This window comes from Cololabis saira, chromosome 7 (assembly GCF_033807715.1).
Source record: "Cololabis saira isolate AMF1-May2022 chromosome 7, fColSai1.1, whole genome shotgun sequence".
Lineage (NCBI taxonomy): Eukaryota > Metazoa > Chordata > Actinopteri > Beloniformes > Belonidae > Cololabis > Cololabis saira.
In genome coordinates this window covers 27,575,348-27,602,028 of record NC_084593.1, presented here as the reverse complement: position 1 = coordinate 27,602,028, position 26,681 = coordinate 27,575,348, and the positions used below count along the sequence as shown (strand labels likewise).

The 26,681-nt window shown below is 41.0% G+C and overlaps 2 protein-coding genes across 4 annotated transcripts; both read right to left on the bottom strand.

Moving 5' to 3' along the window:
• Nucleotides 1–770: 770 nt before the first annotated feature.
• Nucleotides 771–17,014, bottom strand: ganabb (glucosidase II alpha subunit b). Of its 3 annotated transcripts, none has more exons than XM_061725421.1 (25): nucleotides 16,925–17,014; nucleotides 15,071–15,172; nucleotides 14,867–14,975; nucleotides 13,590–13,717; nucleotides 13,226–13,405; nucleotides 12,995–13,060; nucleotides 11,841–11,898; nucleotides 11,648–11,729; nucleotides 11,390–11,486; nucleotides 11,110–11,290; nucleotides 10,866–11,019; nucleotides 10,367–10,602; nucleotides 10,084–10,210; nucleotides 9,879–9,958; nucleotides 9,548–9,688; nucleotides 9,041–9,137; nucleotides 8,678–8,779; nucleotides 6,846–7,089; nucleotides 6,635–6,699; nucleotides 3,181–3,257; nucleotides 3,016–3,090; nucleotides 2,754–2,867; nucleotides 2,529–2,638; nucleotides 2,286–2,386; nucleotides 771–2,203 (listed from the first exon to the last, which is right to left on the bottom strand). In XM_061725421.1, the coding sequence occupies exons 1-25, from the start codon at nucleotides 16,942–16,944 to the stop codon at nucleotides 2,094–2,096; spliced, it is 2,856 nt and encodes a 951-aa protein (XP_061581405.1). In that variant the 5' UTR covers nucleotides 16,945–17,014; the 3' UTR covers nucleotides 771–2,093. The 3 variants fall into 3 exon arrangements, with proteins under 3 accessions (XP_061581405.1, XP_061581406.1, XP_061581407.1); XM_061725422.1 differs by lacking the exon at nucleotides 16,925–17,014 and adding an exon at nucleotides 16,869–16,897; XM_061725423.1 differs by lacking the exon at nucleotides 12,995–13,060 and having other exon boundaries at nucleotides 16,925–17,011.
• A 1,964-nt stretch (nucleotides 17,015–18,978) lies between these two features.
• Nucleotides 18,979–26,428, bottom strand: ints5 (integrator complex subunit 5). The gene is made up of 4 exons (XM_061725420.1): nucleotides 26,213–26,428; nucleotides 24,006–24,258; nucleotides 20,830–22,806; nucleotides 18,979–20,240 (listed from the first exon to the last, which is right to left on the bottom strand). The coding sequence occupies exons 1-4, from the start codon at nucleotides 26,302–26,304 to the stop codon at nucleotides 19,533–19,535; spliced, it is 3,030 nt and encodes a 1,009-aa protein (XP_061581404.1). The 5' UTR covers nucleotides 26,305–26,428; the 3' UTR covers nucleotides 18,979–19,532.
• Nucleotides 26,429–26,681: the final 253 nt, after the last annotated feature.

Below are 26,681 nucleotides of genomic sequence, written 5' to 3'. Positions count from 1 at the left end.
TGAAAGTGTTTGAAAGAGAAGAGTTAAAAATCGCTCCACACAAATCCAAAAAAAAAAAGTGTTCAAATGTAATTTTTTGGGTCTCAAATATTTTTTTGCATTCAAACACTTTTTTTTCTTTGAAAAAGTTTTTTTTTATTGAAAATATTTTTTTCTTTTTGAAGCAACTTCTTTTTTGATTAAATGATACACAAATGTCTATCCTAATATGTCTAGCCTAATATGGCCCGAACAAAAAAACACTACTTCAATCAAAAAGGTTGCTTCAAACAAAAGAAACTTCACTTCTATCAAAGAAAACATTTCCCAACAAAAGAAAGAAAGAAAGTGAAGAAAGTGTTCAAATGCATTTTTTTTTACTCTCAAATATTTTTTTGCATTCAACCACTTTTTTTCTTTGATTGAAACATTTTATTTTGATTGAAGTGAATTTTTTTTTAATTGAAGAACTTTTTTTTTTATTGAATAATTAAGACGCAAATGTACCTCCATAATTATTGAACCAACTATTGTGAGCGGTCTGAAGCTTTTAGCATTTTTTTTGCAAAAACTATAACCGGTCAGATTTGATCCTTTTACCGTTTCAGTTCCATAGTGAAAGAGGGTTTAGTTCTCCCAGATCAAGTGTTTGAAAGAGAAGAGTTAAAAATCACTCCACATTTAAATGGGTTATGTACTTGAGTAATGAACTGCAGGTCTTTTTTTGCAAACTTATCCCAGCAGCATTTGAAACATTGTACCTGTTTAAAACCCATAAAACCAACACAGACTTCTTTTACATTTGGTCAGCTTTATTTTCACTTGGTCTCATTTGTTAGAGTGCATCTGACAACTCAAGTGCAACACTTTACTTTCATTTCCATCATTTCAAGCAATCAACAAAAAAACAAAACAAAAAACGCAGCAACAATTTCATTTATTCTCTTAAAAACAGACAAACTAAACAAAACCCTAAAAATAAGTCAGATGATTTTACTAAACAGCACAGACTACTCGAGTGAATTATTTGTATTTATGTACCCTCTATATTTTAGGACAGTTGTGGCTGTTTTCCCAAGTTGAACACCTCAAGGATTTTAATTCATCCGTTCATTAACGTCCAAATGACAAAGTGGAAATTCTGGGCTGTCCCAATATTAACTAATGAAAATCTAAACCAAATGAAGCTCTTAATTTTCATCAAATCTTTTATAAAAAAAAACAAACAAACTATTAAACCAATATGGGAAAATGTCTTGATAAAACTGGGAAACCACATCAACAGAATGATCCACAGTAGGACAGTGGTTCAGTCCCCTGAAGTGATTTCCAACACCAGGTTTGTTCAAAGCAGCTAAAATTATTCTCTCCGGGTTGCAGCCGAAAAATGTCATAATATCCAAATGTGATACAAAGATTATAAATCCTTTGTGTGCATAGTCAGTGACTGACTACACAAGGACTGGCCAGGACTAGAAAATAAAAGACCTCTATTCTGTGGGATCAGGAAAATTCCAGAATAATGGATGAAAGCCAAGCGTGAAACCATTTAGGAGACCGTTGGCGAGACCTCCCTAGATGTAAAATGCAGCACGCACAAAATCCCAATTTTTTGTTGATTTAAGAGGTTGGATTAATAGAGGAATGACAATGACCGTTTTGAGTCTGGGGAGGGGAGTTAGCAGCAGGTAGAGCGTGTGATTTGAATGCGGACCATGAAAAATGCAATGTAAAACCAAATAGAAGAGTGAATGAAAATAAATGCTTTCTTCTAATCCCCAATTAAAAAAAAAAAAGAAAAAAGTGACATACCTCCAACGGTTTAGTTACACATCTGAAAAATTTGAATTACCTGGTGGTAACCATAGAAAGAAAAGAAAAAAAAAAAGTACTGCAGTTTGGCTGAACCCAAGAGAGAAATTGCATTGAGGTGACAGATTGGCTGAACGGGTAAACGTGAGTGTGGGTTTGTGTGAATGAAAACTGTGTTAACGCGTTTCTGGATGTTGACTGCTGTAGTTAGTTTTGGGCATTGCGTCTGTTCCCACTCTCTCCATCTCCTCCCATTCCGCCCAGTTGTGCATTTTTTTTTCCTGCTTCTTTCGTCTCCATGGTTACTTAAGCATCACGGTCCAGTCTGCCCCAACATTCATGCCAGGCTTACGAAGTGTTACGACAGACATCGAGGCATCAAAATCGAACTCTACATGGGTATCCTGACCATCTGCAGAGGAAACAAAAACCAAAAACAGTTATTGTTGTCCCAAGAAAACTGCTCCATAAATTAAAAAAAAGCGATCACTCACCAGTAGTCTTAAGGGTAACCTTGCTGGGTTTTCTGGCTCCCAGTATGATAACACGTTCAATCCAGGAGTTGGTAGTAAACTGGGCATCAACAGCAAGGTTACTGTGGAAAGACATTTCAACCAAAAATTGAGTCATCTCTGAGCAAAGGCCACGTACCTCTAGTAGCAGATGTAGATTAAACTATTGGCTGCATACTTTAGCACTCTATACTTCAATATTCTCCACATAAATGTGTTACTCACGTAGAGGATAGGACGTTGTTTGCGAAGGACAGCCTCCTACGGATAAATTCCTTCTTTTCATAGTTAAAGGTGTGGCCATCATCTATGTACAGCTCACCTTCTGCAGTTCCCTGTCAAATAAAATGTCAAATTCACATTTCCATGACGCCACTTGGTACTTTTAAAATCAAAACAGTATGGAATCAGTTGAGTCTTGCAGCCATGAGTGGACTGTGTTCAAGTTACCCGGGTGTTAAGAGCCACATAGAGAGTGTAGGGGTCGTGCTCCATGCATGTGGAAGACCTGCGGACTCGCATCTTTCTGGGGATGATGGACCCACCACGCTGGAACACAGGGATCTGACGAGAAAACATGAAGACTTAATATTGCAATCAGACAAATGATGATGTAGAGGGTGGAGGAGTTTGAAACAACTACTTGCAGATTAACTATAATTTAAATCCTTCTTTATACTGAGTAGTGTTGAAAGTTTTGTGCGTCTCTTACAGAGCTCATGGTGACAGGGATGTAAAGGTTCTGGGCGCCGTTGTGTTTCTGATAGGTGTGGATGTCAAACCAGACCTGGGAGCAAACACACACACACACGCACATTAAGACAAGATTTCAAGAATACAAAAATCACATTAACATGCGTCAGTGCCAAGCCGGTACCTCGTCTTTCCCAGGCAGGTAAGCCGTGACTCCCCTAGCTCCCTCTTCAGTAACTGGGTGCACCAACAGGTCTCGTCCTACAGCAGAGTTAAGTCACATGAGTGGAAGAGAAGATCATTTCATATTTCCCAAACCACAACAAATGAATTCAGGTTTTCGTCCCATTTTGTATTCCGAATCTCAGCTGGTTTTACACAGGGTTATACTCAACATATGTCATTATTAAATACGGCAACAGTTTGGACAACAAAGTTACATTAAATTGATCTTTTCTAAAGTGTTGGCCACATGGTGGCAGCACATACAAGTTATGAGCACAACTCCAGCCCTTAGAGGAACAATTAAATGTAGCATCTATTTGGTGCATTTCTGTGACTATTAAATCCAGGTGCAACATTTACCATGGCTGTTATATGGTCACCCAAACTGTTTTGTTCACTGACTGGAGATGACTAGGTTGTGTACACTCATCGGCCACTTTATTAGGTAGGCCTACACCTTGCTAGTACTGGGTTTGACCCCCTTTGGGGATGAGGAGCAAATTCAGCGACAGATTTGTCCTCCCCCGTCAGACCACAAAGATTTGGACGGTAATTTATTCCAGCTGCACTCCAACTCTACAACCAGTCCCTGCAGGCACGGGGCGACCTGGAGCCGATAGGCTAACTGGCTTGGACTTTTATCTGCACATGTTGCACTCTGGCAAACAACTACCAGCACTTCATGTTTGTTGGACCAGCAGTGTGTTTATATGTATTGTTGCATTCTCGGCTCTGTTTGTCTTCCTTTTTTGAATGTCATGAGCTGTTTGGCAACTGATTTTCCCCAGAGGGGACAATAAAGGTTTCAATCAAATCCAACTTTTGCCTTCAGAACTGTCTTAATACTTTGTGGCATAGATACAACAAGGAGTTGGGTCCATATTGACGTGATAGCATCATCTTTTGCTGCTGCTCACTGGATATTTTGTCTTTTATGGATCATTCTCTGTAAATCCTAGGTCATGTGTGAAAATCCCAATATATCAGCAGTTTCTGAAATACTCAGGCCAGCCCGTCTGGCACCAACAATCAATGCCATGTTCAAAGTCACTTAAACCACCTTTCTTCCCCGTTCTGATGCTCGGTTTGAACTGCAGCAGATCGTCTTGACCATGTCTACACGCATCGAGTTGCTCCCGTGTGATTGGCTGATTAGAAATTTGCACCAATGAGCACTTGGACAGGTGTACCTAATGAAGTGGCTGGTGAGTGTACACTAAAGCTGGATTTATACTTCTACGTCAAACCTATGCCGTAAGTGTGAAATCAATAGTATAGACTACGGCAGGGGTTCTTAACCTTTCTGACCTTGGGGCCCAATTTTTTCAGTACAGAGTGGCCCGAGGCCCGTTAAATATTAACACTGTATAGCAGCGAAGGTCCAGAACATCATAATATATATATATATATATATATATATATTCAAGTAGCCTCATAGTTGTATCAACATCTGCATCTGACTGTTATATTAAAAAAGTACATATTTGACCATTAACATGTGTAACTTCAATTACACATTTTTTTCTCTTAAAAATAAAATAAATAAGATTTTATTTTATTTTTCAAATGCTATCTTATTTTATTTCTTTACCAGCAGTTTGAATTTCCCCTTTTCTTTGTTAATTGTCTCAACACATTTTTATAATAAATTAATATAAACACATCTTAACAATTTAAAAGTTTTGCAGTTTTTCTTTCTTCCCCTTAATCTTATGCCCTCACTTTCTGTCGTTCAGTGAGAGAACTGAGCTCTAATTTCTCCTGCCAGGACTTTAAATCTGGGCTGGATGGTGTCAGGTTCTCATATGCATGTGAAGGTGCTCATTGATGAGCCTGAAACGATATTTAGTTTTAATTCTGTTCATTGTGGACAAAGCTGCTTCACAGCTGTATGTGGACCCAAACATGTTTAAGATGGTCAGCTTATTTTCTGTGACTTCAGTTCAGACTTGAGTGGATATGTTTGATGAAAAACTGTTTTGTTTCAGTGGCGTTTCACTTTCGCACTTTGAACGCCACGGTCTCTGAACGTATGAGACACTGGTTTTGTCCCAGTGGGTAAACTGAACCAGGATGAATCGGTCCATTCTGAGTTGAACTTTCCTTTCCACCTGTTAGGCTTCTCATCTCTGTAAGAGTCAAGCTAATTACTTACTAAGTAACTTACTAAGTTTTATTTACATTAATAAGTTGTCAGGACTGCGCGTGTCGGATTTCATCCGAGCCTGATCAGCTGAGACGGCCGGGCAGAACCCGCAGCTCTCTGGCCGCTGCAGCAGAGTCACTTTCCGATGCTTTTGCGAGCCCGAACAACAGTCCAGTCCAGCAGACACATCTACATGTACAATCCTTCAGCAGTAACGATGGAGCCCACCGCCCGAGCGGCACCGACCTCCCCGGCTGCGCGGACGAGTCAGGATAAATGATCACGCCGCGCTCGCTCGCTCTGGGCGCAGACCCAAGTAATCGATCCCTGATCCTGGCGGATCTAAACCTACTCTGTGCAAAATGAAGGATTTACTCTGTAAATACACACCATTTCTCTTACTATTACACGTACAGCTAGCTGAGTGTCTTCTTCTCCTCATTTGGTCGGGAGTTGCTATGCAGTCCCGCGGCCCCCGCGGCCCACACGTACAAAACTGAATTTTTTTCGCAGCCCACTAGATGGCGCTCGCGGCCCAAGTGTGGGCCGCGGCCCTATGGTTAAGAATCACTGGACTACGGCATAGCCTCGCAAGCACCCCTCTCCAAATGCAATTACACGTTGCGTCAATTGAAAGAATTGTTCTCCGTTTTCAATTTTTTTTATAAGTTGAATAGAACAATAGTTTGCTGCAATGTCTATAAAATGACTAAAGCTCAACGTGTATTTAAGATAAGATAAACCTTGTTCTAGGTCATGTAAAATACACTTTATTTGCTCCGTTGCTATGCCTGAGCTATAAAACTGAAGTAAAAAGAACCTACACTGCACCTAGCCGGTTGTTAGTTTAATTTCAGAATGATGCAAACAATAACGCAGCCCCTGTGTGGAGCCTACGTGCACAGCTGCTATAAACCAGGCTTAACATTGTCATCTTTTGGCACACTAACGGCTATTTGCTGTTGACACAAGGGAGTGATAAGAGAAAAACACCTTTGTACCGTGGGCAGCTAAAAATATTAAACTGAAAGGTTCTGAACAAAAGCACATGCAGCTCATACTTCTCTCTTGAACTCTTCTCTCCTAATTAGTGACCACTTTCAGACCGATTTAACTTTTTTTTATAATTTTTTTCCCCTAAAAATCAGTTAAAACTTTGAATGACAGCCGCTATGGGGACAATTCTTACTAGAAATTTGAAGCAGTCCAAGAGAATATGCTCACATGTGGCAGAAGAAAACATTTCAGTTTTAGTGATTAGTCTCACCAATCAAGAATTCATCATCCAGAGCAAAAGTAGCAGGATCCTGAGGATACTCCACCCACAGCGGTCTGCAAAAGAAATGCAAATGACATCGTTTCATCTGCTGCTCTATCATTTTCATAAATAAAGTGTGCCAATTATGCCATTTTAGTGACTCAAAAAACTTTTGTAACCAATTTGCTGAATACCAACTCTGCTTCCTGCTCATCCTCACCTCATGACAGGCTCTCCGGTGTGATAAGCGTGGTTGAACTGCTGGTACCAGTAGGGCAAGAAGGTGTAGCGCTGACGCACAGCTTCACGAATCAGAGCTGTGTTTTCTGGACCAAACAGCCATGGCTCACGCCGGGGTGTGTCCAGATGGGCATGGGCCCTAAAGAATGGCTGGTAAGCCCCGGTCTGGTACCAACGCACCAGCAGCTCAGAGCTCGGTGATTTGAAGAAGCCTCCAACATCAGCTGCAATACAAGAGGGTATTGGTTAGTGGACTCTGGGCCTTTTAGAGCCTTTCTACAATTTGGGCATACAACTCTCTCATGAGAGCCTCTCTTAAACTATGGTTATTTTATTTATTTTTTTTAAATATGGATACTTTCTTCATAAAATCATTTTTTTCTTTCATCAAATTAATGATGTTATATCTCATCATGAACACGGGAATCATATTCTGAACAGAAAGTGAGACAACACAACAAAAAACAACCGCAGCTAGGGTACCAGAGGGATCAATTATAGTAACCGTGGCAACACCTCAACCGCATTTCCATACCAACATTCTGGGGACATCCGTTGCAAAATATACGTTAGCAATATTTAAACACTTTTTCCTAACAAGATCTGTTAAGTATCACGGGTGCTGTACGCTGCTGACATTTCTCAGCCACATGTCACTGCAGCAGCTAGATTGTCAGGGAACCTAATTTAATCTTTACAGGGAAAGAAAATGTTTAAACTAAGATGTACAGAACTTTTGAATCTCAGGCTTGAAATAAATGCTTATCTGATAACAGCTTTATCTGTCATTTCACTTTCTCATGGAAGTGGTTTATTTAATCTGATTTTCTGACACACACCGAGTTAAAATAAAAAGATACAACCACGTGAAAGCAGTCTGCACGAGTTACAACCCTGAAGCCACAACAAGTTCATTTCCACATGGCATGACAAACAAAAACAAATTGGTTTAAAAAGAGCTTCAAAAAGTACAAAGTAATATTAACTCAAAAAGAAAAAGCCACAAAACAAATTACTGTATTTTGCAACCATCAGGTGCACCGCATTATAAGGCACAATATATCAATGAACGGGTCTATTTTCTTCCATAAGGTGCATGATAAAACATATTAAAGCGAAACAAAAAAAACAGTCTGGTAAGTCGAACTTTATTCAACTCATTCATGATAACTCGTAAGTATGGTTCGTTGTAACCAATACACAAAAATACATTTGCATTTTAAAATCATTTGTCTTCGACAAATAAAAAGTAGAGGAGGTAAGCGTAGTACTAAGTACCGTTCTCTGATTGGTCCATCGTTGCCAGCGATTGCACCTGAAGTTGGTGTGAGACTGGAACAACGTTGGATTCCAACATTTGATTATAATTGGATTAGTATATAGATTTGAAAATTGGATTTATGCTAAAAACCTAACGTTGGCTTGATGTCTAATTATAGTAAGGTAACATTGACTAGATGTTGGTCGCTTGCCAGAACTACATAATCAGTTGTCTGATATTGCAATCCGTAATCAACCATGGACTGACTTTAATGCGTCACCTGAATGGTCTGACAATCAAAGCGGAGCGGCTTCATTGCTTACCAAAGTTGCACTAAAGCATTGACAGATTGTTGAGTGCAGTGGACCACATAAAACTGGTTTGGGGTCAATAGGCACAACAAGAATTCATACATATGGCGCACTGCTGATCTTTGATAAAATGCAAGGATTTTAAGTGCGCCTTATAGTGCGGGGAGAAGGGAAAAAAAAAACGGTAATCATTTTATGATGTGCAGAGAGATTAGTTAAACTAAGACAGTGGTAACTTACCACCACAGAAGGAGATTCCAACTAGCCCCAGACTCAAACACATGGGGATAGAGATCTTCAAATGGTCCCACTCAGCAGCATTATCTCCGGTCCACACAGCACCTGCAAAAACACCCGTCAGCACGTCAAGGCTCTGCAGTGAAATTAGCTCAATGGCCTGACAAGATATTACTGTTCCAGGGAACAGTAAAGGGAAATTCCCATTGTCACAACAGCAGAACAAAGTATGAAAAAGAAATTATAAAAATAATTTAACATATCAGAACACATTTTGATTAATTTCAAATAGAACACGCTCAGTAGATTTGCAAGGGCAACTCTGAATCAGCAGGTTACTTGAAGTCCAGGTGGAAAAGAGCTCACCATAGCGCTGTGACCCTGCAAAGAAAGCCCTGGTTAGGACAAACGGCCGCTCAACTCCTCCTGACCTCTGGATCAAACCCTCTGCTGTGGCCATTTGCTGTAGACCATGAAGGGATCATGGAATAGAGAGAGAGTAAAATGTTTTAAAATATATGACACCAGGCATATGCAATGCTCATGTTTCATCAAGTATTGACAAAACGGCTTAAGTGAGCTACTAAAAACCATGAAATGCCTCATTTTGGATTTAACTGTCTTTTTAAAAGTAGTAGTTTTGATCAGATTCAAACAATGTTAACTATAACCACTGAAATTTGTATTTGATACTTCAAAGTTATTTGCAGTAGAAAACGGTGCTGGATTTAGCACATAACTACCAAATCAAAACCATGAACGATTTTGTTAAGTGCCTGAAACAGCCACCAATATAGGGAAAAATTGGTAGTGGCCATAAAATTCACAACTACAATATAATCTAAATACAAGTTTCAGTCTGGGTAGACTTACCACATAAAGCCCGTACAGGTTGTGTACATCGCGGTGCTCCCAGGCTCCATGCATTGCATCCTTGTGCATGGTGACCTCTGGCCCATTGAAGACTGATGGTTCATTCATGTCATTCCATGTATACAAGTTCTCCATGGAGCCCTGCAGGGAGGACAAAGTGTAATCTATGAACTCCGGGAAAATGTCAATGCCATTCCGCAGCTAAACAAACAAACGAAACTTTGACTGGGTATTCTCCACTTCTCATGTTGCAAAACTAAATTTGCTGAATCAATAACATCTTACAGTAGTAATACTTGCCGATTACTTAATGGATGTTTCTGAGACTCACCTCATACTGATCATAGGCAAACATGCTGGCCCACCAGGTCCTCATGTCAGCTCGGGTGAAGTCTGGATAACCGGCACTACCTAATGTTCATCATCAGTCCCAAAAACAAAACCAATATGAGAAAGAGGTTTGTGCATGCATATATAAATATATAAACTTTTTTTTTGTAAGATTTTCCAGTAAATTGTAGTTTTCAGTCTCTTACCAGGCCAGCACCAGCCCTCGTAGTCTCCACTATCTTTGTTCTTGATATAGTAACCCCGAGAACGAATTTCATTATGGATCTTATAGTTGCTGTCTACTTTGATGTGAGGGTCGACAATGGCTACCATCTAGAAAGAATCAGAATTTAGGGAAGAGGGCAGTTTATTATTTTCAGTTAACCGTCACAGCCATAAAATTGACGCTGAATAACCACTCGCAAGATGCCCAGAAACCTGATGACGTAGATATCATGTACAGTGCAGAGAGGGACTGTTTGTCTGTACCTTACGTTTCTTGTCCAGGAGACCCTGCAGCATTTCCTTCGGTGTTGCAAACTTGTGTGGATCCCAAGTAAAATAGCGTTTCCCATCTGTATGCTCGATATCCAACCAGATGAAGTCATAGGGGATGTCATGCTCATCGAAGCCTGCATCCACAGAGCGCACATCTTCCTGGTCATTGTAATTCCAGCGGCACTGGTGATAAGCCAGGGAAGACAAAGGAGGGAATGCCTGGGTGCCTGATGGATTAAACAAAAGATGTCAGTAACATAAGACGATGATTATGACCTGATAATTTATCATCTATAGCAGGACAAACTTCTTCCTAAAAAATCTGTTATATATTTCTGTATTTAGAGTATATGCTTAAAAAAAAAAAAAAAAGGCAAGCCGTGTATGTAAATTCAACCTAAAAACCTGAGAATTTAACACCGCTCTGATATTCTGTGGATAAAAATGTGATTCTGTCTGTAGAGGAACAAGAAAACATCCGTTATCCCACCTGTTAGAGAGGCATACTGAGAGAAAACATCTTTGGGAGTTGGCCCCAGCATAATAAAGACATCAATTATGCCACTTTCGGAGATCCAACGGACATCCGTCTGTGGTGTCTCACTAGAGCCTTGAACATAATCCAGCATCTTCCCAAACACAGTCTGGACAGGGACAAAACATATGACACACTTAAGTCCTTGTAATTAAACTATGCATGAAGATAATTTGCTCTGATGAGAAAAATACAATACCTTTCCAGCTGTGTTGGAGCTTATATCTACCCAGGTTTCTGCAGCATTGAGCCAGAAGATACCTGTAGTCCGGTGGGCGTTGTGCGCCAACATAACTGGGACAGCCCCATACAAGGCCATTGGATTATACAACTCATATTGAAAGACGTCCAGGTTATAGAGCCGATATGGATCACCATTACTGGATCAAACATAAAAACGTAATGCGTCATTAAATGTACCCACCCGGGTGATGGACAACATAGATGAATATGTAATGTGACATGCTACTGGCACTCACTCAGTTGTTTTGAGTTTTAGGGTATCGGCATGTTCTGGGATGCCATAGACATGTTCCACCCCCGGTAATGAAAAGTCTAAGCTAATAGCAGATGGACCTGGAGGATCACAACAGCCAACAATAGGTTACAGTATCCAAAGTTGAGTAATATTTAATGCTAAATGCAGAGACACGTCATTAAAATCACCTCAATAACACACACAACCAGTTTACATTAAAATAATGGTTACAATGAATGGAAATAAAACAAGAGCTTACCATTCGGTTTGCTGTCTGAGTGAGATTTAAATGTTTCTTCCCACATCCCCTCTTCTACTTTCTCTTCCTCTTCTTTTTTTGTCTAGTGAGAAAATGGGGAAACAGTCATGCAATGTACAAAAGAACATAAAAGCCAAGTGCAGAAGTGGTGTGTTCAAATACAGAGGGCAAGAGAAAGATTATCTTGCTGTACCTCAGCCTGATTCGCTGGCTCAGCCTCCTCTTTGTTCTCAGCATCTTGGTCCGCCTGACTGCTCAGAATGAGAGGAAGTAAGCAGAGCAAGGAGAAAAATTACATCACTTTGGCTGAGTCCAAAAATCTTGTGACAACATATGTAGGGATAATTACACTAATGATTAAAGGAAGAAGGACATACAAACAGATAGGTTGATGATTTCCCCTTACTCCACACCGACAGCTAAACGATACTCTACAGATCCTGAACTTTAATGACCAAGGGAACTGAGCAACTCCCTGCCTTGTGGCTAATTCAAGATTGCCATCAGGGGACATGAGCTCTGAAAGGCATCAATATGCAACACTCACAATGCTCCTTACAGAGACAGCTTGCAGTCTGAGAATCCAACATACAACCAACGTGTAACCCAAGCCATGGTGTAGCAGTAAAATACAAAAAAAAACACCCACACAAGCCTTGAGCTGCAACAGGATTTGAGTCACCATCAGCTGCAAAAGTGCATGAGCTGCAGTGATGAACATGCAGGAGGTTCAGGTGGCAGAGCGTGTTAACACTCAGAAAACCACTTTAAACTGCTATTAAAATGTCCCGGAGTTGATGCAGTTCTAAACAAAAAAAAAATATGCAAAACTGAATAACCACAAAGAGAGATGTTGCTGTCGTATTGGTACACTGGGAAGCAAAGCCTGAAAACTAAATTAAGGCAGTCTACGTGTGAAGACGGATGCACCTATCACTCAGATCTACAGTCTAAACTGGTGCAAACATGAGATTACATTTTTCTATGGCTGCATGTTAGCTTTTACTGCAAATTGAGAATAAAAATCAACATAGCTGGTTGATAAACACATTCAGTAACGCAGTTGCATCAGATTATCAGATGAGCTGCTGAAGTGACACTACGGGTGCATGATTTTGTTGATTTGATACATTTGTTGAGTGTGAAGCACTGTCAGGCTTTACTAGCAGACCCTGCTAATATTAGATCAAATCAAACATTTCCATGCACACATTCACCCTCTCACGCAGACGCATTTGTTTGAGGGTAAATACAAAACTCAAAGGGATGGAAGGCCCTACATTTAAAGTAACTACTGGTGGCATTTGTACAAGGAACAGAGTACACACAAATCTTAAGGGTCTTTACCTAGAGAATACCCTCTTGATATTATCCCACACGCTAGCCACTGTGCTAGTTACTTTATAGGAGAAACTAGGATGATAGGGAGAAGAGGACATAACAACGAGTCAAAGACAATACTCAAAAAGCAAACCATATCATGGGAACAAAAACTTTTTAAATCATCCACTGAATGAGGATGTGAATTTAAAGAGAGGGCCAGTTTTTATAAATGTGTGTGCATGCGTGGATTCTCACGTGTCCTTGCGCATCCTCAGGTGCTCAAAGGCCAGAAGGCCACGCGAGTTCAGCGACATCAGCACGTCACGTCCCTCCATGATGTCAAGGCGGAAAGGCTGGGCGCTGACAATTACCCTCTGAGACTCTGCCCCTAATGATAGGACGACCCCATTCTCATCTTGGGACAAGACAGACATGCTAAGGACGACAGAACAGAGAAGAACAGTAAGGTCAAGAACTGAACACCACTGATACTATTATATACTGTAATCTAATTAGGAGAGAAGTATTGCTCCTTCTGATCCTGAATTTTCAGTTCAACTCTGCAACATGAACGCCTCAAATCTTTTTATACATGTAGAAATGTTCCCAAGACACTCACGGCTCTGTAGGCGGTTCCCTGATGAGCACATCTGGGACCTCATAGCGAGGTTTCAGCGGCTTCAGCTCATTAATTTTCACCCTGGTTATGTTTCCCTGGAGACGGTAGAGCTCAAGAAGCAGACGCACCTGTGGGTCAAAACAGAGCAAAATGGATGAAAGGAAGCTAACCTTGTTGTCTCCATAACACAGCAGTTCAGTCAGTAAATGGTAGTAGCCATGGCCCTGACTATTCAGAATTTCATTTTAGGATTTTTTTGCCAGTAATATTAGGAGGGGCAGAAATGGTGTTATGATTAAATTGATCCAAGCATGATGGGTTGTTATGGGGGGGAAGAAAAAAGGTACACATATACATTTGTTATTTAATTTGACAGCTAAATGTTGATTAATACATTTAGCATATTTGTATTTATTTTCCTAATTATGTTTTTCCTCCCTATAAATTAAAGTTCCTCATACGTGAGATGTATACTGAGGTGGAATAGTTTCATTTTAAACTAGAACCTCTGAGGTATTGATGTCAAATGCATATTCAAAGATTAAAGACACCTGGAAAAATAACTGGGCTAAGGTTTTATAGCCCAGTGTGCATCAGTTTCATCGACATGGACTGAAATGATGGTAGGAGTACTTGTTAGGCAGTAAAGTGAACTGTTACACCAAGAGTACGGCCTCTCGATTATAGGAACAAAAAACGTGGGAGGGGGAAAAAAAAATTATATATATTGTCACAATTATTTTGTTCAAGACAGAAATTGCTCATTTAAAATGACTATTCAGAGACTTGGATTTATCATGTTAAAGTTAATGTTTCCACTGCAAACTTAAATGTCATTAGAGCTGCTCAAACATTTTTGGCGAGAAACACCAATGGCTAAAAAAAACAAAACAACTGCTAAACATTACTTGGAGGAAATAATAACTATATGGCTCAGACAAAAGTAGGACTGGAGTATATAGTGCGCAAGACAGAATAATTGTCCTTTCCTGTCCTCAAATTAAGTTTTGGGAACCAACATTTAAAAACATGGAAATGTATCTAAAATCTTTTATTGTTGACTCACTCATAAGCAGACATTTCAATTGTGTAAATCTACAGCCCAAAAAAACCCACACCCGTGTTATACCATAATCAAATAATCAATGAGCCACGTATTTTCAGGTAATTACAAAGAGGACAATTATCAAACAACACCAACTGTATGAAAATTGGATTAAAATTCTGTTCTGAAATTCAACTGTGTCAGTATGGATGCAGCCTTAAGAGTTATCTACCTTGTTGTTGTCATTGATGAGCTGCAGGGTGAGTCTGGTGTTTGTCAGCTCCAAGGTCTCCAGCAGGGCCCGATAAGGGGACTCGCCGGGCTTTAGGGCTCGCTGACGCCTGGTTAGTACCAGAAGGGGACATGATTAGAAATCATCAACCACGTGCTGCTTAACTTAAAGTGAGCTAAATGAGTTTTTGTTTCGTGCACTCACTTGCAGAAAGCACTCTGGTCACAGGTCTTAAAGTTGCCTCTGTCCACAGCCCACGTCCCACTGAGGCACATGGCCAGCCACAGCACCAAGAACGGCGCCATCCTACGAAGGAAAACAATTATATTTTACAATCCAATCTGTATACCTCAATTTGTCTTGTGCTCAAGTAATTCTTTAACAGGATCTCGACCAAGCTACAACCAGGACTTGGACACGGGGGTTAAATTACACACAACATCCGGACCTTGATCTCTGAGTGGGCGGAATATGTCCTCAAATGAAACGCCGCTCAACTATCTCATTCACTGGGCCAATTTATGAGTTTGAACGCGTCCAGGTGCGCTTTACTCACAGTAGTTTTATTGTGTATAGTTTTAATAACATTTCTTGGGGGAACAACTGTGTTAAATCAAGGATATTGTAAACTCCATGGTTAATATTAGCTACAGTTATTAGTAGTATTAACAGAGGTGTCAAGTAACGAAGTACAAATACTTCGTTACCTTAGTTAAGTAGAAATTTTGGTTATACTTCACTGGAGTAATTATTTTTCAGATGACTTTTTACTTTTACGCCTTACATTTTCACGCAATTATCTGTACTTTTTACTCCTTACATTTTAAAAACAGCCTCGTTACTCTATTTCATTTCGGCCTTTAAAAAAAAAACTATCCAGTTAAATTGCTCCATCCGGATAAAGTGAATTTGGTTGTGGTTGTTTCAGATGTTCTTGTCCAGTTTTGTTCTTACATCCGTTGTCCTCAGATTCCTGCAACTAAACTTGGATGTACATTCCAATAAAGGTTAGGATAAATGATAACATGCCTCTGAAGTTTGACTTTTTGCACCATTACAATACTTATAGGCAACTAGTCATCATATCTCCTGCTCTCTGAAACACATGTTAATGCTCAATAGTACACATATATGGTTCTTTAATATATTTGCATTATACTAAGATTCATTCATTTTCAATGGCTTTTGTCCTTAATGGCTTTTTCCCCCCTTACATTACTTTTATACTTTAAGTAGTTTTGAAACCAGTACTTTTATACTTTTACTTGAGTAAAGAACTTGAGTTGATACTTCAACAGGAGTATTTTTAAACTCTAGTATCTATACTTCTACCTGAGTAATGAATGTGAATACTTTTGACACCTCTGAGTATTAAAGCTGTTTTTTCCCCCCATCTGTACTGGTTGTGCCTTGGCTGGGTGTCCCTCTAATCAGAGTTAACTCCAGTAAGGTTTGTCTGGTTCTGCTTCATCCCATTCGGAGTGGCATGGTGGTTGGATGCTCAAATAAAACGCCGCTCAATTATCTAATTCACTGCGCCAATGTATGACTTTAAACGCGTCCAGGTGCGCTTTACTCACAATAGAGCCCAAGTTTGCAGTTTCCTTCTTACTGCAGTTGTCAAACACCACTAGTGAGATAATCCTGACGTGCTGCGCTGACACCAGGAGCTAATGTGGTTCACCGACGTTTTCCAGCTTTGCTGTAATAATACACCAAAACAAGCAGCCACTCCCGACAATATACAATTTATATTTTAGACCCGCTCTTGATTACGGTTGTGCTGTCTCGTTGTGAGCGTTTTAATACCGTTTTGAGCGATTAAAGCTTTGCCACCAGCGGCGCAGACACCCGCCTGTAAAAGCCGCTAATTCAATTGAAGGGAGCCCTCCACTTTCCACGAAGACTGCGCCCCTCAGCTGTGCTCAAACACCTGCATCTCTTTGGGGTTTACGGAGAACACACAAGCGCGAATAGAAGTTTCCCAACCGCAGACGAATACCGAGTTAATCGAGGATGAATGATGGGTTTGATAGCGGAGCCGCTTTGTCCTCTCACCTCTCCGAGAAGGGCGCCATCTTGCTTATGCCGCCGCGTCGCCCCGCCCCTTTCACTCTTCTTCGTCTCTCTTAATGGCGGTTGTTGAACGGCGGCTCAGTGCATCGCCTCAGGCTGATTTATGGTTCTGCGTTACACCGACGCAGACACTACGCCGTAGCCTACGGCGTAAGGTCTGCGTCGATTTAACGTGGACCATAATTCAGGCTTCACACTCCACAACCAAGATGGATCAACGATCAGATTCACGGAAATGTAACTACATATTTGCGCTTTCTTATTAAGCCGATAAATATGTTGTGTTTCTAAGAAACGCTGGTCTCATTTTAACATTTCAATGACGGAGGATTCATGTGAATATTTACCCTGTCAGGCACTACCACGTCATCGGCGAGCTCCAGTCACTGGAGTACACATCGACCCCCGGTTCATTACTAATTTATATTTGTAAAAGGAAATTAAAAACTGAACATATTGTTTTTTTATATTCTATTTCTAATAAAGCTGTTATAATAGTGAAAAAAAAAAAAAAAAAAACCAACACATCGACTCCGGAACTGTCCATGGATCTATTCCTCACTTAATTTCCAGTTAGTGCACGTCGCATGGCAAAAACATGTAGAATCACCACTCTTGGAGGATGCTCATTCACCCTTTTAGCTTTAGAAATCCGTATGTAAATCACAATTGCATACATCACAGCTGAACACACTTGGATTTGTAAAAAAAATACAGTAAAAAAAAAAGGTTGTAATCAATAGTTGCTTTAAAAAAAAGGATTAAGTTGAAGAAAAAGAAACTTCCTGTGATTTTCATTTGCAAAGACCTGCCCAAATCTAAATGTGTAAATTTGTTCAAATACAGTCCTTGTAGACTTGAAAAGGCTCTATCCTGCTGTTTTGAGTTTACTCATTTTTGTTCATATTTTTTAAATTTTCCATAAATCACAGCCGTATTCATTTTGTAGATACTAACCTGGTATTCAGCCGTTTCATATTTTTTTCCATAACTGTTGCTTGTTTTTACCTTTTCTTCCAGTGATATATATTAGATTTGTCCTTTTGTCTTTGTAGTCCATAAACACAGCACATACTGCACATTTAATGGCAATTACCAAACAATACTTTAGATCAGGGGTCACCAATCCTGGTCCTCGAGGGCCGGTGTCCTGCATGTTTTACATGTTTCGCTGCTTCATTGCACCGTGATAAAAGTGACTGTGCCGTTAAGAGAATTGTGCAGACCTCAATGACAAGCTGATGACGATGATTAATTAGAATCAGGTGTGTTAAAGCAGAGAAAACTCTAAAACATGCAGGACACTGGCCCTCGAGGACCAGGATTGGTGACCCCTGCTTTAGATCATGACTGTCACTACACATATCCTAATCTCTAAAACTGATCCACAATTATATTTATATTCTCTTACACTTATGTTTGGTATTTTAATGTGCTGTCTCACATCAGCTCTTACTATGCAGCGACTGATGTTTTAAACCATTGGCAAGCTGAACTTCCCCAAGAAATGTAATCAAATGCACTTTAACAATATTTGACCTGTTGGGTTTTGTTAGTACATTCTTTTACCTTCTATGCCCGTTGAGTTTTATTTTAATAACATTTCTTGGAGGAACAACAGTGTGAAATCAAGTATATTGTAAACTCCATGGTTAATATTTTGTAGTATTAAAGCTGTTTTAGTTGTGTGTGTGTGTCCCTCCCACTTGTATTGGTTCTGCCTTGGCTGGGTCTCCCTTGAAAATCAGAGCTGCTAACTCCAATAAGGTGTGTCTGGTTGTCCCTGCACCCCAGCACTCTGCTTCATCCCATTCAGTGTGGCATGGTGGTTGGAGGCTCTCCAAGCTGGCATCGACCTTGGATTGCCAGTCCAGAGAATTCAGAGGTAAGTAGATGGGTTTGAGAACAAAACAAAAAACATAAAAATGTGGCATCTTTTCCTTGTACTGTCGGAGAAAGCCAGAGAACCTGCAGTAAATACAACTAGAACATATAAACTCAATGAGCTAAATAAAATTAAAAAAACAGCATGTGGCAGCATGTGTTTCAAAGGATGAAAAACAGAATTCACTGAGAGGACTGATCACTATGATAACCATCAGTATTCTGCAATGATGCAACAAGGATGCTCAGTTCAAGGACTAAATGAAGATCCATTTTGTTAAGTGGTTCAAACAGCAGTTTATAAATACAAGGGAGGCAACGGTGAAAGCACAGTTGGAGAACATCAACTCACTGAAAATCATACCAAACAATCTACAAATGATTTAACAGTTAAGCTGTGCTTTCAAAATAAAATGACACATTAGGGCTCTATTTTGTGGACAACAAATTCTGTATGTGGATAATAAACACGTGTCATTTCTCACAAAACCTGTTGGAAATGTATCAAGTCTAGAAATACATTAAAAAATAAAAAGGACACATGAACAAAAGACCTATGTCCACAGCTTCGCCTTTACAGAAATCAACTATAGTTACAGTGACTTTGCAGTGCACTTTAAGGTAAGTTAACACTCGTTTTTCTGTTTAACAGTCCGTCTTTATTAAGATCGCGACCTGCTCCTGACAGCTTGCTTCTAACTTCTTCTCAAAGCTGGAACCGCCAACAGAGGTGACCCAGTCTGTCAATGTTTTTATGAAGGACGCTGTGGATTGGTGCCACGTATCTCGCCACGTCACCATCTCGGGAGAAATCCCGGAAAAACACACCCTTCTCTGAACTGAAGACAAACTTCTGCGGCAGTGGCCCATTGCCTCTTACGTACTCCCACACAGCCACGAGCAGAAGCCTCACCTCGAAGGGATTCAGATAGGGGAAGGTTTCATGGACATTGGCCAGCACAGGAGGCAGGAGCTGCCCTTCTCCCATGCAGAACACCAGAAGGCAGGAAGCCTGCAGGTGCCATGGGGAGTCTGTGGACGACATCTCACGAGATGCCTCCCAGTGGGCCAGCAAAGTGGCCAACAGGCCTCTGAGCACAGCTGAGCAGTAGCAGAGAGCCGGCCGTCCGGCTGCTACCACCTGGAGCAAAGGGAATAGCACTGGGTGGGCCTCAAAGCAGCGTCTAATGTGGATGTCTCGCTCCACTGTGGTGCGGGCGTGCTCCTCAGGCGGCCAGGACAACTCCCCGTTGGCCACATCCGGACAGACATGTTCCACCAGCGTGACTGCAATAACTTTAGCTGCTTCTGCGTTGATCGGCGGTGGCTCATCAGGGTTGGGCTGGGGTCGGGTGCCGTTGAGACCCGAAGAGCTGCAGCACTGGACGACAACAGCCAGCAGAGTCTGAATGTTCTGCAGAGAGAAGAGAACATTCCCAAAATCAACCACAACATACATCATTATGCGTTTTGGGTGTTACTGGGTCAATTTTCAGAGAACTTAGGGCTGGCCGATTTTGGAAAAAAATAAAATCCCGATTTTTTTCTCTGAAAACCCGATTTTCGATTTAGATTTTTTTGGTAAAACTACAAAAGACAATGGAAAAAATTGTTTCAAATATTTTATCTTTATTTTTAAAGAAAAATAGCAAACAAATTTCCCTATTGGGAATGAAGTGCAATTGAAAGATACTGTAAATCCTCCTTGAGTTTAGTAAAGTGACAACATTTACTATTTTCTTGACCAAACAAAGATGCCTAGACGAGCTCTGTCTGTAATGCAGCCAGCTGCAAAAAAAGATTGATTTTCCGATTTCCTTTTTTTTTAACATCGATTGTGATTAATAAATCCGATTTAGATTTAAAATCGATTAATCGCACAGCCCTAAGAGAACTAATTCCATATTCACATTTTACAATTAAAATCTTACGCCTCTAATTAGCTGTAATTAGCTGTCAGACTACACTACTCTGGAAATTGTCTTCGATAACCAACAGCTCACCTGGAGGACTCCTGATGGGTCTGGCAGCTGGGAGGCAGTGCGACTCTTCAGTCCCTTGCCAATTACCCCTGCATGAAACACAGACCACACACTGCCAGAAAAATTAACGGTGGTACCAAACCGACAGTTGATATCCAGCAGAGAAGCTCCAAGGTCGGGGGACACAGTCGGGGATGACACAGGAGCACCAGACATGTCCGCAATCTGACCTCCAAACAGCTCAGCATTGCCTTTGTGCAGGGCACCCTCAACCAGCTGCTGAAGCACCGCCTTCAGAGTGAGAGGAGAGTATGCCGCAAACCGAGACAGGAGCAGAACCGAACCAGACACAGACTCGGCTGCCTGCCCCGCATCTCTACCCATCTTCCCCACTTCTCCTCGCCTCCGCAGTGCCAGAAAGAAGTGTGTAACGGCTGCTCGAGAGAGCAGAAGCAGGTGCGCTGGGGATGAGGTGCGTGGCAGCGGGCTACAGGACAGGAGTCGCACCGCAGCGTGACATACGGCTGCATCGCCGTGGAGAAGGAGCGGGCAGAAATCATGGAGGTGTCCTGAGATGGCAGAGCCCACCTGAACGGCCATGGAAGACTGAGCCCCCCCCGGTGCTCTTCTCTCCTCGTCCTGGCTCTGGATGGCTGCGGCCAGGTTGAGCAGCAGCTGCCTCAGCTGCCGTGGGCCCAACGTTTGAGTGTGTATCTGGGCCACGCACCGGGTTACAGCGGCAGAAACCAGTCCTGCCATGCAGGAGGAGAGTGTGGCGTGGAGCTGCCAGGCAAGAGCCAGCTCATCTGGGTTGCGGGCCTGAGTGAGAAGTTGGCACAGGGTCTCGGTGGCGACGCTGGGACCCCCGTACACCGCCAGCAGACACAGCAGCTGGTGCAGCCACAGGTGACGCTTCCTCTCCAGTCGCAGTGTCTCGGCACACAGCTGACTTATGTGAGACCGCAGCTCCTCCAGGAAGGGGATGACCCTCTGGTGCTGAGAGGAGGCCGAGTTGTGAGGGTTGATCTCTACGCCGTCAGAGCGGTTGAAGACTAGTTTGTGGAGATGGAGCAGTAACATCTGAAGGAGACGGTCACAGCCTTCTCTGACCCCTTCATGAGGTGAAGGTGTTGGACCAGAGATAATTACTGAAGCAGGGGTTGCTGTGTCTGCCAGAAATTTCAGGACTCGAGCCCCCCCTGATGGGCTCTGGCTGATGAGGTGGACAGCTAACCCCAGCATGTTGTCCAGTTCCTCCCTGGGGATGCCCTGCAGCAGGGCCTGCAGCTGGAGCAGGACCGGGGGGCGTAGCAGCTCCACGAGCTCTGCAGACACAGCGCCAAAGAGGTTTGGGGACATTGCAGCTAGCTGCAGCAGAAACGGAACCGCAGCACGTCGAAGCTGAGGTGAGCTTTCCCAAGATGTGGAGGATGAAGTGGGAGATAGCGGGCTGGAAGGACTCAGACTCTCCTGAAACATCCTGAGCAGCTCCTTCCGGATGCTATCAGAGTGATGTGCTGCAAGGTGTCCAAGAATCCCCACAACTGAGCCGATCTTGGGCACTCTGCTGCCTTTATCCGCCCCCATCAACATCAACCCTTGATCCTTCGTACCGTGAGAGCAGAAGTCCTTTAGTCCACATGCCAACACTCGGCTGATGATGGTTCCTGGGAAGGCAGACCCGATGTGAGCCACCACCCAGTCAAAATGTGGCGAGTGTTGCACGGACGTGTCCAACAGTGCATCCACGCAAGCGTCGGGACACCAGGCCAGCATCGCTGCCAAACACTGGGAATAGGCCTCCATGAGGGAGCGAGTGGCAGCGCAAGACATCCACAGCTGCAGCAGCTCGTTGAGGGTGGAGGAGTGGGGGGCCACCCTACGCCCAGCATGCTTGCTGCTCAGCTGGCCCAGCAAGTCCACTGCCCAGGTGGACACGAGGGGGGCCCATGCTCGGGGGTTGAGATGGATAAACTCTGACAGCACGCCATGAACCTCCTGCAGAAACCAGAATGACATGCATTACTTTTCCTGATAATAGTCGGCAATAGGGATGGGCGGTATGGACTAAAAAATGTATCATGATAATTTCTGGCATTTATCCCGATAACGATAAAAATGACGATAAAAAAAATACCAATTCAACTCCACCTTTGTAACTATAAATCTATCACCACATTTCAGAAACATTTCTTTCTTTCTTTCAGACTCATATCTATCTTTCAGGCTCATTTCTTTCTTTCTGGCTCATATCTATCTTTCTTTCTTTCTTTCTTTCTTTCTTTCTTTCTTTCTGGCTCATATCTATCTTTCTTTCTTTCTTTCTGGCTCATATCTATCTTTCTTTCTGGCTCATATCTTTCTTTCTTTCTGGCTCATATCTATCATTCTTTCTTTCTGGCTCATATCTTTCTTTCTTTCTTTCTTTCTGGCTCATATCTTTCTTTCTTTCTTTCTTTCTTTCTTTCTTTCTTTCTTTCTTTCTTTCTTTCTTTCTTTCTGGCTCATATCTATCTTTCTTTCTTTCTTTCTGGCTCATATCTATCTTTCTTTCTGGCTCATATCTTTCTTTCTTTCTGGCTCATATCTATCTTTCTTTCTTTCTGGCTCATATCTTTCTTTCTGGCTCATATCTATCTTTCTTTCTTTCTGGCTCATATCTATCTTTCTTTCTTTCTGGCTCATATCTATCTTTCTTTCTTTCTGGCTCATATCTATCTTTCTTTCTTTCTGGCTCATATCTTTCTTTCTTTCTGGCTCATATCTATCTTTCTTTCTTTCTGGCTCATATCTTTATTTCTTTCTTTCTTTCTGGCTCATATCTTTCTTTCTTTCTGGCTCATATCTATCTTTCTTTCTTTCTGGCTCATATCTTTCTTTCTTTCTGGCTCATATCTATCTTTCTTTCTTTCTTTCTTTCTGGCTCATATCTTTCTTTCTTTCTTTCTTTCAGGCTCATATCTTTCTTTCTTTCAGGCTCATATCTATCTTTCTTTCTGGCTCATATCTTTATTTCTTTCAGGCTCTTATCTTCCTTCCTTCCTTTTTATTTTTATCATTTTTACCGCGAGATGACAAATTCTTATCGTGGGGAATTGTTTTGACGGTATATCGTGAACGGTAAAATATCGCCCATTCCTAGTCGGCAAGAACTTAAACATTTTAAACCAAATCATCCCACTGAGGCAATGTCGTACCTGTATTATGTCCTCCAGGTTGGAGCTCACCCCAGAGGTGGCATTCCCCTCCGTCTCCAGGTTATGCAGAAAGGTGGACACATGTTCATCGTACACGCCCCTCAAATGCTCCAGCACCGCCTCTCGACAGGCCGGGACTGAGCGCAGCACCCGCACGGCACAGCGAGCATGTTCCCTGATACTGAGCTTTCGGCCCTGGACAACATCAATGCCGCTGATGAAGGACTTGATCTCCTGGGACAGTTCCTGGGCACTAGAGGAGGAGAGACAGGATGAAAGCAGGAAGACGAGCAGCCTCATTATGAAAATTATCAAGCTACCTATAACCGCACTGACACAAGCACAGGCGTGGACAACACAGAAATATTTCAAAGATGCAAGTGGTGATTATCTTGACTATTAAAGCTGCAGATGAATTCTCTATTACTTATGAAGTATTTAAAATGTGAAAGGAAGTTGTGAATGAACTCCGCAATAAAAATGTATCTGAATGATGTGCATAAGTGAAAAAAAGAAAGTGGCAAAATAGCAAAGTAGAACAATAAATAAAAATCTACAATCACCAAATATTTGGATTGGTTCACTGTTGTAACAGATTATAGGCATTTGTTTATTACATATTTTCTAGTCACCTACTTATTTAATCTATAACGTGCTTTATAACAAAACTTTTGTTAACTGCCATAAAACACATTACTTCAGTGCCAAATTAGTTGCTTGACTTTAATACAGATAATCAATCATTAGTCCAATTATAGAATCATCTTAATTATTAATTAGTCAAAATCACAAAACATCACAGGAAACTGCATGCTTCTATTTTAGATTTTGTATTAAGTAGATATAATGCCCTAAAAATTAAAAGAACACTTATCCGCGTAGAATGAAATCAAGTCCATTCAAACTTCTAGGATATCAATGTTTATGATTCTTGAATTATCTTGAATTATCATTTTGGTTGCCATTAACTGCTGATATAGGTTGTTTCAAGAAATTAGAAGTTGTATATTAATAAAGATTTTTTATTCAGTTGCTGGTGTATATTTCCAAGCAGTAGTTAAACATAATTTAAAAATTAATACATAAAAAAAGGCTGTTCAATACAAATTATTCTGATAATAATTTGGGGATAGACAATGATTATAAAAAAAATCTGATCAGACATTAAATTAGAAGAAATCTAATCAGATAGATAAGCGATTATCTTGTTTTCGCCGATAAAATAATGCGGCACTACCACCACGAGGGGGCGCTAATTCACAACACTCCTCCAGATGCCGTGACACAAAAGGAAGAGTGGCTTTTCTGCTGCTTATTTTCTCTATTGATATTAAAAAGATTTGTTATACATTTTTCAACAATGTGCCCAAAAAAATTGTACAAAATTAAATAATATGTGTTATTGGTAAACTGTGCGTACAAATACGGTTGAAAATGAAATTTAAAACGTCTGTTCAACGTGACAGCTGAAATTAATTTCTCATTTTGTCAAGTGAATGTGAAAATGTAAAAACGATTTTATCGTATATTGTGTTTTTCATAATGAAAGAGCCACAGTGACAAGAATGTCAAGAATATTGATGTTAATACCGTTACAAGAGGGGAAAAAAAAAAAAAAACTCAAGCCCTTTTTTCTTTCAAAAAATACCGTGCATTTGATTTTAAAGTAAACAAAAAAAACAATCAATATTCTTCGATTAAGAAAGAATGTAACGATTTGGCAATTCATTCTTTATTTTAAATGATGTTCGGGTTTAAAAAGTCCAGAATTTTTTATTATTATTTTTTATTATTAATTATTTTTAAGAAATATTCTGTCCTACCACACATATCCTGTTAGTTTGTTTTGTTAAATTGAGTAGGATAAAAAAAAAATCTTCAGTGGTGAAAAACTCATAAAGCTCTACCTGCAACGAGTTTGTCGAGACACATTGCAGCCAAAAAGTTTTTAAATTATAACTTTTAACAAAAAACACCCACATAAAATAGCCCAGTAAAATAGCCCACACATTTTTGAGTGGGATTTCTTAACCTAGATGACAGAAGAATGTGATATAAAGTTAAAGTTAAGCTTAAATTATGGTCCACGTTAAATCGACGCAGAGCCTACGCCGTAGGGTACGACGTACCCTACGCCGTAGGCTCTGCGTTGTAACGCGGAACCATAAATCAGCCCATAGTGTGGAGTGAAGCGGCTGCTTCCTCACCTCAGCGCAGTCTGCGTGTGACTGTGCGAGCTCTGCATCGCTTTCAGCGGACTCCCGTCAAAGACCACAGACATCGCTTGGTCGTTTAACATTAAAGCTTCACATCAAACCCGCCTCTCGGTTGTGGAGCTTCGAAACGGTGGATTTTTAACGCTTTTTTTGCGGTAACTCCTTTCAATACTCGGGATTAAATACAACTAAGGGCGCTCCTCAGCCGGAAATTACGACTTCTTTGCTTATATGAAAAGGAACGTGTCGTCACTGGCGACCCCTAGTGGCCATCCTTATTATTGTTTGTTTTCAGTGTGTCTGTGTATCACGACAAATATAGAAATGCAGAAATAGCACCAACCCACTAGTAATTCACTTATGCTGTGCTGCCTTCATGTACTTACTGCCTTTCCTGTCTTTCTTTTATTTATGTCTTGTACGGACAATAACAAGATGTGCAATAATATCTCCCTACCTC